Source organism: Ochotona princeps, chromosome 1 (genome assembly GCF_030435755.1).
Source record: "Ochotona princeps isolate mOchPri1 chromosome 1, mOchPri1.hap1, whole genome shotgun sequence".
Lineage (NCBI taxonomy): Eukaryota > Metazoa > Chordata > Mammalia > Lagomorpha > Ochotonidae > Ochotona > Ochotona princeps.
Genome location: NC_080832.1, coordinates 8,163,055 through 8,176,519, shown reverse-complemented (window position 1 = coordinate 8,176,519; position 13,465 = coordinate 8,163,055). Strand labels below are relative to the sequence as shown.

The window sequence follows — 13,465 nt, the reverse complement described above, 5'->3', positions numbered from 1 at the left end:
CCAAATCATAGTGTTTGAGTTGGAGAGAACCTTTTCTTCTGTGGCCAACTTGCAGAGGCCGGAGAATCTGTCTGGTTTATATCACTCCAAAGGCAAAGCCAGTGTTCAGGCATCTGATTCAGTCAGTGTCCTTTCAACACCCATCATCACACACATAGGAACTTAACTGGAATCTGCTGGAATTGCTACAGTGAACATTCTCTATCTATCTATCTATCTATCTATCTATCTATCTATGTATCTATCATCTATCGATCTAAAGCAGTGGCCCGTTTGGAAAGAGGAAATACTGTGAGAAAGTTCCATGTGTGTAACTCAGACATAGAGCTAGCTGCTACACTTGAATGGAAGCAAAGATGAGAGTTGGTGAAGGAAGCCCACCAATCGCCAGCACCCATGGGGCTCTCATTGGGAGCCTTGGCTTCAGGACTCTGTGCTGTGGTAGCACCAGAAGTGACCCACTCCCTACCTGGAGCCACTGGAAGAGTGGAGGTGCTGCTAGCCAAGAACCCCAGGCTGCCGCGTCCCAGGGAGCACATTAGCAGGAAGCTGGGATCTAGGGCAGGGCCAGGACCAGAACCCGGGCACTCAGACTAGGATTCAGGTGTCCCAAGTACCTTAACCACTGCACTAAGCCCCACCCCCATCTGCAGTTTTCTTAGCCTGAACTCATTGGGTTTCATGAGAATTTAACAGAACAATGCACTTAGAAAGCTGTATCCAGTGCCTGACACACACAGAGCAAGGTGGGATATAAAGCTTGGAAAAAATCAGGAGAAGGGGATGGATTAAGACACTTGGTGTTGCTTGTAGGAAATCTTAGTCGCTGAACACAGTAGCAAAGCTGTTAGAACTTAGGAAAGACTTAGAGCAGCCTGAGTTACTTAGTGTCTAAGGACTTAGGAATACTCTAGCTAATGTTCGAATGTTTGCAGTTTGTCGCATGAATTATGTGGGGATTGTACAGGCTAGGAAACAATATGCACCACTGTGTCTCAGCTCTCCTCCTTGTTAAAAAAAAAAAAGGCAGAAAATCCTTCACAGAGCCAAATTTTTCTTATTTTGGAAGTAAAACAAAAAGATCTGAGGTCTGAAATAATCTTCCACTTCAAATGTGTAAAACTGTTTAACTTAAAGATTTATTTCATTTAATTGAAAAAGCAGAGAGGGAGACACAGATCTTGCGTTTATTGGTTCACTCCCTAAAAGGTGGCAGCAGCCAGGACTGGGTCAAGCTGAAGCCAGAAGCCTGGGACTCCATCTTGGTCTCTGATGGTGCTTGCTGCCTTTGCTGCTCCTTGCTGCCTTCCCGGGTGCGTTAGCAGGAAGCCGCAGCAGAAGCGGAGCACACAGCCTACACCTAGTACTCATATAGGATTGCCAGCAGTTGCAGGCAGTGGTTAACTGGTGTGCCTTCACTTTGTTTAAATGCAATTAGTATTTTAATTAGAAGGGTTTTTTTTTTTTAAGAGTTGTTTATTTATTTGAAAGAGTTACAGAAAGAGGAGAAACAGATCTTCAATCTGTGTTTCATTCTCCAAGTGGCCACAGTGAGCCAGGGCAGAGCCAGGAGCCTGGAACTCCCTCTTGGTCTTCCACATGGCGACAGGGACCCAAACACACAGACCATCTTCTGCAGGCAACTTGGCAGGGAGCTGCATGGGAAATGGAGTAGCCAGGACTTGAACTAGTGCTCATATGGGATGCTGGCATTGCAGGCAGCATCTCAATATGCTGCACCACAACACCACCCCCTAAATCAGAAGTTCTAACCTTCTATTGCACAACACCATATATTATTTCACATGGTTCTGAAGACCCTGGAGAAGAAGCCAGGATTAGTGCCCAGCACTGTGGCCTAGTGGCTAAAGTCCTCACCTGGAACGCGCCAGAATCCCCTATGGGTGCCGGTTCTAATCTCGGCAGTCTCGCTTCCCATCCAGCTCCCTGCTTGTGGCCTGGGAAAGCAATCAAGGATGACCCAGAGCCTTGGGACACTGCACCCGCGTGGGAGATCCAGAAGAGGCTCCTGGCTCCCGGCTTTGGATCGGCACAGCTCCAGCTGTTGCGGCTGCTTGGGGAACGAATCACCAGACAGAAGATCTTTCTCTCTGTCTCTCCTCCTCTCTGTATATCTTACTTTCTCAAAAATAAATAAATCTTTTAAAAAAGAAGAAGAAGAGGATTAATTCCCCAACCAACCTAGAGCCCCTGACCCTATACACAATTCTGGGTGGGCCCCCAAGGCAAGCTTTCCATGTGGTTTTATTTGTATATGAATTCTGCTCCTGAAGATATTTCTAATGCTTGGCACTTTTTTTCAAGTCTTTAATCTCTTTCCTCAGTAATCTTTGAAAGCAACTTCCATTTTCAGTGGATTTTTCTGTCTCTGTCCAATTTTAATACATCCTCTGCCACTCCTAATATTTAAGCGTTTTCCCCTCCCTCACACATCACCTCTCCCAGAAATTAAGCCTTCCTTGGACCTGTGGAGTGGCCCAGCTTAAGTTTGTCAGAAGTTAGAGGTCAGCTCAAGTTTGCAGAACTGGCTGCCAGGGACGGGAGTCCTGGCCTTGCTTAGCCGGTTCTGTCCATAGAATGGGGAAGTAACCATCCCTCAAGTTGCTCAAAAACAAAGACTGCAACAGTGTAACGGATTCCCAATGCCTGCTAGCTTTCTTTAATGAGGAGTGTTATTTTTACTGCAACTTTCAGCTTCTGGATAGCTAAACAGCACATAGCTGTATTTCCTGAGTTAAGTTCCCACTGACCATTTTCATGGACCTGTCTCTGCCTGTTTAGGACCTAAGGGTAGGTGACTTCTACACCCCACTCCCACCGTAACGTTTCTGTCTCCCATGATGCTTTGGATAGAATCAGCCCCACCTCAGCCAAGTGGCTTAATACGTGCTGGTCAGATCTGTGACTCCTGGCCAGCCTCTGCCAGCCTCAGCAGCCTCAGAACACATTCAAATGTCACAGAGCCTGATTTCTCCTTGGTTGGCATGTCAGAGGTCATAGCAGCAGTGCTGCCATCCTGGTCTGCAGGTCTGACCTCTGGGTCCTCCATTTCCAATCCTACTTCCTGCTGAAGTACATCGGGACGCAGCAGAGGATTGCCCAAGTGGCTGGGTCCCTATTAGCTGTGTGGGAGACCCGGGTGGGGTTCCTGGCTCCTGGCATCTGTTTGATCCAGTCCAGGCTGTTGTGGCCATTTAGAGGGAGTGAACCAGTAAGATAATGTGTGTGTGTGTGTGTGTGTGTGTGTGTGTGTGTGTGTGTGTGTGTGTTTAATTTGCCTTTCAAATAAATGAATAAGTAAATCTTAAAAACATATCTTCTGGGCCTGGCGCAGTAGCCTAGCTGCTAAGGTCCTTGCCTGGCATACGATGGGATCCCATATTGGTGCCAGTTCTTATCCCGGCCGCCTTGCTTCCCATCCAGCTCCCTACTTGTGGCCTGAGAAAGCAGTAGAGTATGACCCAAAGCCCTGGGACCCTGCACCCATGTGGGAGACCTGGAACAGGTCCCTGGTTCCTGGCTCTGTATCAGTTTAGCTCTGGTCATTGCGACCACTTGGGGAGCGAATCATTGGATGGAAGATGTTTCTCTGTGTCTCTCCTCCTCTCTGTATATCTGACTTTCCAATAATAAATAACTAAATCTTTTTTAAAAAATCGTGTCTTCTGCCAGCATTTTCCAATGCCCCCAGCAGGTCACCAAGCCACCAGGGAGAGTGGTCACTCTTAAGTCTACAAATGGCAATGAGAAGGTTTCTTTGCTTGATGGGATGAGCCAGGCAAACCCCAGGGCTGTGAGAACGACCAGAGAATGACTGATTCGTGTGGATGTCCTGGAAGTGGGAGGACTCATTCAGGCTTTTGACAGATGTGTGTTAGACTTAGACAAGGATGGCGGACAAAGGCAAGGAAGAAATAAGTAAGATGGTCTCCGAGGTTGCTGGGGTAGGGCCCGCAGGACTTCCTGTTGGTTAGAGACGTGGTGCTGAAGGGAGAACCGGGTGGGGGGGCGGGGTGCCTGCCTGGGATACTGGCCGAGCAGGCGCAAACAGCCAGTGCAGTTCCTCAGAGTCCTGGATGAATCCAACTGGTTCCAATTTGCTTTCCCTTTCTGCCGTTGGCATAGGCGTCTCATCACACAGATTAGTGACACGGGGACTTGAAGTCTGCTCTGCTGCTGGTATCTCTTTTAAGATGGTTTTCTCTTTTAAGATTTATTTATTTGAAAGGCCAAGTTACTGAGAGAGAATGAGAGAGAGAATTCCATCCACTGGTTCATTCCCTAGATGGCCACATGGCCAGAGCTGGCCAGTCTGAAGATAGGAGTCAGGAGTTTCTTCCAGCTTTCCTACATGTGTGCAGAGACCCAAACACTTGGGCCATGTTCCACTGCTTTCCCATAAGCAGGGAGCTGGATTGGCAGTGGAGCAGCCGGACATTAATTAGCACCTATGTGGGATGCCTGCACTGCAGGCAGCAACTTTACTGGATATACCACAGCACTGGCCCCTACTTTGTTATCTAAAGCAGTGGTGGGGTCACAGTGCAGTTGCAAGGACACAGAGCCCCCATATAGCCACACCCACCTGCATGGCCACCCGCCAGGGTGAACGTGCCCGTTGCCATTGAGCATCCTGCACTGCTGCGTGGTAATTGCTTGGTGCCCATGGATTCCTTTGAGACATGAACATGACCTTGAAAGTCTGTCAACACCTGTGTTACTCATGTTGTGCCTCTGCACCCCTTCAGTTCATCCTCTCTCCCTACCCTGGTGAAGGAGGTTTTATTCAGGGATTCCTTTTTTTTAGCTCTGTGGGGGTGGGCAACACAGGTTAACCTGTAGTTCCCCTGACCACATCAATAGTAATTGCTCCCCAGCCCAGCAAGCTCTAAAATCCCTCTCATGTCCTCTGCAGTGGAGGATGGCCCAAAGAATTGGGACCCTGCACCTGTACGGAAGACCTGGAAGAAATTCCTGGCTCCTGAATTCAGATTGGCTCAGCTCCAGCCATCACAGCCATTTGGGGAGTGAACCAATGGATGGAAGATCTCTCTCTCTCTCTTTGTCTTTTCTTCTCTCTGTAATTCTGCCTTTCGAATAAAAACTAATCTTACAGAAATAATAAAAAGTAAAGGAGCAAGCTTGCATTGGCTGTCAAACCCAGGACGGGTGGTTTGGGTGTGTGAGCTAAGGGTCGTGGAAGTGACTACCTGGCCTGACTTATCTAGTGTTTATTTGTGTAGTCACATCTCATGTTTGCAAGCATGCAGAGGCAGACGAGAGAGGAAATGAAAAGGGCAAAACTGAGTCATGTGCCCAGCATTTCTGCCCATCACGCAGGACACATACAGCCCCTCAGGAGGCATTGCCCCTGAGCTGGCGGGCCCCGTGCTACCAGTCTCCCATCCCCCTACGCCTAAGCTGCAGTTTTGCCAGCATGCAAAATGGGACAACAGCGTTGTTCTCCTACTGACAATGTTTGGAAACCTGCAGTACTACGTGTGATGAATAGACTCATATTTGGGGACAGGAGAGCAGAGTGTCCCTCTGTGTGTCCCAGGTCTGCCCCCACCGCCCCCATGAGCTCCCTGTGGCCACTGGTCGTGCCAGCAGCATCATGCCCAACCACAGCCCACTCAGCCCTCACCATCCTGTGGCCCCGGCCCCGGCCCAAGAGACGGTTGTTCCATGGCCACAAGGAAAGAGGGAATGGTTTATCTTCTTGATTGTAATGAGAATCTGTCTCCTTCCTATCTTTTTAACTTAGCCTTTGAGAAAAATGACAACCTCCTTTTAGTTTCTTGGTTCCTGAATAATTATGTTCTTGGAATGCCCGGATGTTAATCCTGGCCGTGCTGGTTTCCAGGAAGCCCACGGCTGGGCACCGTTTGGCTGGAGTGCAGGGCACTGGTGGGCAGGAGGGGTTTCCCTCGGGCTCAGTGAACACATCGTAACTGACCACCACTTTCTCTTTGTCTCGTTTCAGAACGGTTTGATCACCACTGTCCCTGGGTAGGCAACTGTGTGGGGAAAAGAAACTACAGATTTTTTTATATGTTTATTTTATCCCTGTCTTTTCTGACAGTCTTTATATTTGCATTCGTTATCACCCACGTCATTATTCGTAAGTATGCTGCGAAATCAGATTTCGTACGTAACCATTGGCCTGACTGCTTTTCTGATTTAAGTTTGGTTTAAGAGTTTGATCATTTCGGGCTTTCTCTCTTTCCTCTCCTCTCTCCCTCCCATCTTCTTTCTCCCTCCTCCCCGACACCTCACTTCCAACCCCGCCCGGCTTCACTTCTCACTCCCATCCCTTTTCACCTCCCATCCCTCTCCCCCTCATCACCTCCTCACCCTCCCCCAGCAGCAGCATTATTGTCCAGGGTCACACCTGGACCAGGTTTCGCTCAGCTAACTCCTTTCTTGACACACCCCCTGGGACTTGTGCACAGGGCGGTGGGGTGGAGGGGAGCAGGAGGTCCCCTCTCTACCCTGTGTCCCAGGGACCGTGAGCCACAGGGGTAACCTATCTTGAGTGGCACTAGTCAGGCAGGAACAACGGCCCTCTTTCAGAGAAAGGTGTCTGGGAGTTAAGATGGGTTTTCCTGCACATACATCTACACAGATTAAATATGTGTGCTTAACGAAATGTTCCATCAACTGCTGGAATATGCTAAACTCCTCCCCCCACCACACCGCACATACAGGCAGCTGCTACATTAAACATCAGATCTGAGTCTAAATGGTTTTCATGGGCATTTGCCTAAGCAAACGGCTCTGTGTCATTCCGTTCTAAAGGTTGTGTTCTGGATTCCTCTTATCCACTAATTGTGCACCTTCCTGTAGTAGAGAGCATGGAGAAGTGGTTAATGGGCTTAGAACTGTAGACTGGACCCTCCAATGGCCATCACAGCCGTTAGCAGCAGCAGCAGAGACCAGTCTTGCTGCCGGTCTGTAACCCCCCCACTGGCAATGGCATAGCCCCTTTCTGACAGGGTTCTGGAAGAATCTGAGTGAAGGCCACTGTCCCCTTGCAGCTGTGCTCGCACCACAAGCGGAGCATGCCAAGGTGCTGGAGGGCTTCCTGGGTGGGCTGCGGGGGCGAGTGTTGGAGGACTGCCTGCTAGCTCCATAGGGATTCTCCATCCTGGGTCCCCTTCTCCTGAACATACCCCTTGTGTCTGCCTGGGACTCACACTCACAGTACTGCAGGAGTATGTGCTGAGAACAGCAACTGTGTGGGCTCGCTGGAAGACAGTGAGCTATCCTTGCAGTACTTTGCACACGGGCCAGGACTGAGGCTGCTGTATTCCCACAGAGCCTTTCCCTCCTCTCACCGTGGCCCTGGGTGCCACGGCGACAGGAAGAACAGGGGGTGTCAATATCACTTTCAAACAAGTGTTGTTGACACAGCGAGAGAAGTGCGGGTCTTCGGCAGTGCGGGTGTCTCACGACGTCTTTAGCGGCTGCATGAGCTGTCTGAGTATTGTCCCATGGGACCAGTGGACTCAGGGTGTCGGGCCAGTTGTCACTTGCTCAGTCCTGCACAGAAATCCAGGGAGCACACACACACATGCACCTGTTTTCCAGGCCAGGTCTGTAGACTCTGAGTGCAGACGGAGGGGATGGAAGGAGGGAACCCGTGGCCCCCAAAGCTCCTTGTGAAGGCAGGAGAGAGCAGCAGAGTGAAGTGGAGCGAAGGGATCGCTCCTTTGCGTCTCCTCGTTCAGTTCCTGCAGCCTCCCTACCACCCCACCCAGCCTCAGCGCACCCATTGGTGGCAGCACCCAGTGACAGGAGGCAGCCCCAAGGGCTTGTCAGTCTCTTAGCTCTTGGCACAGCCCTGCTTGGCATGCCCTCGCACCACGTGGTCTGGCAGGGACAGCAGACCCTGATGTAGAAACAGTGGAAACCCCAACTGGGAACCCCCTTTCTTTACCCTCCTGGAGCAGGACAGGTGCCGAGCTGGCAGACACCACACACAGGCACTGGGCCACAGGGCCAGGCTCCACCAGTTCAGCTTTGCTTCCCAGTCGTGTGGTGCCCACACCTAGGGCAGGAATCACCATTAGTCAGATGCCCCTGGATTCCCTGGCACAGCTGGCTCAAGTTCAAGTGCCTGCAGCCCTGAGGGAGCCCGCCACGGGAGCCTTACCACTCTGCCCTCCACGTGCAGAGAGGCAAGCCTTTTACACATTGCCTCATGGATAGTTCTTAAAGGGTCAAAAATTAGCAACTTGAGGGTACAACAGAAGAAGGAAAAACAAAATAGTAAACAGAATTCTGTTTTCCTATTAAAATGAGGGAAACAAAGGCGCAATCAGAGCTATAATTTATGAGCACATGTACAAACAGCCATCTGCTTTCACTGAAAAAAAAATACCCTACAGATGTTGGGTCCAACATGCAGCCGCCATCCCTCAGTGGATAACAGTGGGGGGACCTTAGTCTATGGCCTGTCAGCCGGGGCCGAAGCCCCAGAGGTGGAGTCGTTTCATTCCTCCTCAGACACCTGTGCATTGTAGCCAGGGGAGAGCCGAGGTGTGCAGGCTGGTGGTTCTGTGGGTGAGTGTGGATTCCTACAACCCTGATTTCGCCCTCACAGGTTCACAGCAAACGGGATTCCTAAATGCCCTGAAGGACAGCCCTGCGAGATATCCTTTTGGGTACTGGTGGTGTCTCCGCTCTGTAATGCTCTGTGTATGCATTATGGACTGACCTCCCGGAATAGACCAACTCGGTTAAATCAGAAGACCCTTTAGCTGAAAAATCTAGGTGTGAATGCTTGCCTGCTCCTGGGAGCCAGCATGGCTGTGTGTTCATCAGGCACGTTGGGGCAGAGTGGGTTGCATGGGCAGGTGTCCATACACCATGTACAAACACCTGTACACGGGTCCCTCGCAGGCAGCAGGGAAGACCAAGCTGTGTGGGTTACTGTGTGACCTCTTGGAAAATGTAGAAAATGTGCACCGTCTCCAGGAGCAGAGCACAGCAGGGCCTGTGCATGTGGCCAGGCACCACGGGGCCTCAGATGGTGAAACTGCAGTGCTAACCTGCTGGATGCCCAGTGGGCTCCTGCTCACCCCCTGAGCCCCCACCCTGAGCTCCCCACCCAGTCGGCCACCCCCCTTTGACCCAGTTCCTGTGGACCCAGCTCTCCCGGATTGGCCCGGTGCTCCCAGGGGGAGATGTCCGTCTGGTGGTAGAGGATTCCTGATGAGCAGAAAACTTCAGTAAACTGCACGCCATGTACCTTGGCCATGTGCCAGAGAACTGCGGGGCTATAGTGGTAGGTCAGTTGGTCAGTTGGTCGGTTGGTCAGTCTGAAGGTAACAGACAGTACCTTCCTCCAACACCTCTGTGTGTGGGCAGCATAGCTGCTGATGAGGTGTCCAAATCCTGTTGTCAGCTAACACCTGCTTTACGGGACTGTGTGCTGTGGAGGGAGCACTGGGGTCCTATGGAACAGGTTCTAAGGAGAACAAGTGGGGGGAGGGTGCCCTAGCTCCCATCAATGGTTCAAAAAGCTCCAGTTGGCTGGAAGTCGCCTGCAAGGAAAGGTGATCCCAAGGAGTGAAATTGTCACTGTCTCTGCTTCGAAGAGCAGGTACAGTGAGATATGTCATTTTTGGTCCCTCACTCCCGCCCGGCCAGAGGTGGCCATCTTCTTGCCACCAGTGCCCAACTGTGCCCTGCTGTCTCTGGGGAATGTTGCTCTGGCATGTCTTCTCCTCCTGAACATGAGTCTGGGAGTCAGTTGGGTCATGAGGATGCACCAGCTATAATGAGCTTTAGAAACCTGCCTTTGGGCAAGACCTGCCCTCTGCAGTGTTTGCTGTGGGCCCTGCAAGTGGCAGCCTCTGTCACCTCCATTTCTGGCACCCAGGCCGTCCCTGAGACTGCACCCCTGAGGCCTTGCGCATGTACAGGAAGCCTCCCTGTATGGATTAACAGGAAGCTAGATTGAAAGTGAAGCAACCAGTACTAGAACTTGCACTCCCATACAGGATATGGGTGGCTCAATTGGCGAATTAACCCACTGTGCCACCGGGCTGGCCCCTGCCATACACTCTGACATATTCTCCTATGCATTGGGCTTTGAGTAAGGTGTGCAGACAAAGCTCTGTAAGAAATCAGATGAGTTCAAATAAAGGTGGAGTAGAGCTGGGAGTCCAAAATATTAAATAGCATATTTATAACATGCAGCTTCTGCAAACAAAATTCATAATAAAGTTGAATCAAAAAAATGACTTCCAGTGCCACTTAGAAGCAACTGAAGCCCCTGTACATGTTCAGATGTGGGAGTTTTAGTAGGATGTGTGTGGACTTACTGTGCTGTGAGCATCTGCAAGCCTGGCCGTGCCCTGGGGACCCTGGAGCCAGCCCCCTGAGGACATGGGGGATGACTTAGCAGGTAGTCTCACCCATCATGCAGACACATGTGCGTGCATTAGGAACGCAGGTATCTTTTCCTATGCACGTGTGTCCGTGTCTACATTGACAGAGAAAGAGAAGGGTTTCCCTACCCCCACCCCAAGTGTAGGTGTCAGCGCTAACACAAGGTCCTGGGAGGCCCTTGAACTAACCGCCCTTCACGATCTGCCAGCAGGACCTTCATCCTAACTTTGCCCCTGCTGATGGGGTTGAGCTGGGCTCCTGTCTGAAGAGCTAAAGTTGAAGTCACCATGTCATCCTAGGACAACTGCCTCAGCCAACCCAAGGGACCCTGTGATTCAGCCAGCCCATTTCTGTCCTGGGGGGAAAACGTGAGAGTTGAGAAGGTGGCTCAGGATGAATCTGACGGCAGAGCCACCTGCTCCCTTAGTGCCAACAGGTCCTGGAGCTTCTTCCTTCTTTCTGGAACTGGAGGAGAATTGCAGGAACTGCCAGGATGAGTCAGGCTGCAGCTCACCACTCTATGTTCAACACTTTTGGTGCCTGCATTGCCTGTGGACACCCGTGCGCCTTTGGAGGTGACACAGGATGGCCGGCAGGAGCGTCTGAAGCATCACTGTCAGCTGCTTGAGAGGTGTGCTGACCTCAGGGGTGGCTCACAGACAGCAGGGCCTGGTAGCACAGTCCCTGAACTCCAGTCAGCTAGGCTAGTTCTTGCCAGAGGTCAAGCTCAAAGTCTAGAGACCCTTCCAGGGCAGATTCAAGGGTCCCTCTGAGGGTGCTGGTTGATGGTGCCAGAAGGTGACATGTGATGATGTACAGCCATGGAAATGTTGCCAAACAACATGACATGCTAGCTGGAGGCATCGCTGTTAGGATTCCCCCCCAGCCTGGGTCTGCTCACCTGAGCGCCAATCGAGGTGAAATAAAGGAGGCATTTATTGCCAAGTCCCCCAAGCAGTCAGGTGTAACAGCTCTCACAGATTGGAACTGGTGCTGAGTGGTGTGTAATCAGTTTGTGTCCGAGTTCCCAGCTGGTCAGTGCAGCTCATCCCTTCCTTTACCTGGTCAGTGATGCCGTGCTCCTTAGGGAGTTTATGACAGCCAGGTGGGCTGCAGATTCTAGGGGTCACATCCAGGTGGCAGTTACTTTCTGCCTGGACCTAGAATTTCTCTTAAACAAATCCCTTTGGAAACACTGGGCATCAAGGTTTTCATCTTTTGGAGAAGAAAATGATCCCTCAAGTCTAGTAATTAAAACTGTAAAACCAGCTATGTCACGCCCTCAAGTCAGTGGAACCTTTTTTTTTTTTAAGATTGGAAAATCAGATTTACAGAGAGGAGAGACAAAGAGAAAGATCTTCCGTCCACTTGTTCACTCCCCAAGTGGCCACAATGACTGGAACTGAGCCGATCTGAAGCCAGAAGCTAGAGTCTGTTCCAGATCGTCCATGTGGCAGCGCCACAGAGCTCGAGCCCAGGGCCCCCAGCCAGCAAGATGTATCAGGTCACAGAGTGGACAGACGTGGTGTAACATCACCCAGGTCCTGTGAGCCTCAGCAAGTGACTGCAAAGATTTGAGATGGCCAGAAATGTGACTGCGTGGGCGTCCTCATGGGCTGTAAGGGCCCTTTTGTGGTGGTCTCAGGGTGCGCTCATACACAGAAGGGAATGGCTGGGAGCAGGGCTCCGAGCTAAGGGGACCCCATTGCCTCTGCCATTCGATGTGTGAGTCAGCAGCTTCTGGCGCTGGTTCCGTAACTGTAGGTACCTCTCCATGTATTTAGGTGACTGGGGGTTTTCTGCTCAAAAAAAAGTGAGGTAGCGAATTTCCTTGTATGTATCTCCTTTCGCACAGATGTGAATGTTTTTCTAGGGTGGACATGTAGAAGGGTGCTTTCTAAGTTAAAGGTTCCATGTGTTTTCAGTGGTGACAAGTGTCACGTGGTCCCATGAACAGATGGCATCTGTTTATCCTCTGCTCTGACCCCAAAGCCTCACCAGCACTGGGTGTGAGCAGATCCGCCAGCTTTGCCAACTGGGTGGGGAGGAGAAAAGCTCATTGTTCCCTTCACTGAGATGGGTTCGGTGTTCATGATTGCTGGTCAACTCATCCCACGCTCTGTGTTTTTAGTTTGGTTGTTATTTTTTTTGTCGTCACAGGTAGCAGTTCTTTATTCTCAGTAATAACATCTTTTAAATATCTTTGGCCAATATGATTTCCCTACCCTGTCAACTACCTTCTAAGCTTACGATTTTATACCAAAATGTTTACTAATGGATACAGTGTATAATCTGATACTACGTAGCACCTAAATTTTGTGTCTTAGAGCTTCCCCTCAGAGATACCAATATTTACTTCAATGCCTATCCATTTCCTCCACTGGACACCACAGTCTGTGTCTGGCATGGTTGTGTTGTGCATGTGAGATGTGGGCTGAAATCCTGACCGCTTCTTTCCCAGACGTTGGTGAAGTGTCTCCGTACCACTTCTGGTCCAGCAGTTGGCAACAATTTTGGTCGCAGGATTTCTGTTAAAATGATCAAGGATGAAAAAACATTTGTTTATATATGAGAGTGCCCCAAAGAGTTCACAGAGGGAAAAAAGTAGAAGCGGGGAGAATGAAGGTGTTTTGGGCACAAAAACTTTTTAAATCTATGTGTAATTTTTTTTTCAGAGTACTCGTTTTCCATGAACTGTTTGAATTCCCCTCCCCATGTGCACCCTAAATTGCACCATTTTTGGCACCCTAAATACACACTTCTATTGATGGGGAAACAGTAAGAGGTCAGTGAACTCCTCCCCCACCCCCATTTTGAGCTAGAATGATGGGAAGGGCAACCTGAGGCCTCGCCCCATTATGCCACGGCACCGGACAGAGTGCCCACCCCACCGGGCCACAGCACAGGGCAGAGTGCCCGCCCCACCACACCATGGCACTGGACAGAGTGGCTTTCCAGCATTCACCTCCTAGTTCTTCTATATCTTACATAAAGTTTTCTGCCTCGGTTTCCTCCTCTGTCATCTGAAAACACGTTTCTTCCT

The 13,465-nt window shown here is 50.5% G+C and overlaps 1 protein-coding gene across 2 annotated transcripts in view; it reads left to right on the top strand.

Annotated features, from left to right (window-relative positions):
* Positions 1 to 13,465, top strand: part of ZDHHC14 (zinc finger DHHC-type palmitoyltransferase 14) — a 238,030-nt gene that overhangs the window by 207,027 nt on the left and 17,538 nt on the right. For both annotated transcript variants that reach the window (XM_036494066.2, XM_004595450.3), the window contains exons 4-5: positions 6,008 to 6,145; positions 8,630 to 8,678. In XM_036494066.2, coding sequence (XP_036349959.1) covers positions 6,008 to 6,145; positions 8,630 to 8,678 — 187 coding nt within the window. The remainder of the gene's footprint in view (positions 1 to 6,007; positions 6,146 to 8,629; positions 8,679 to 13,465) is intronic.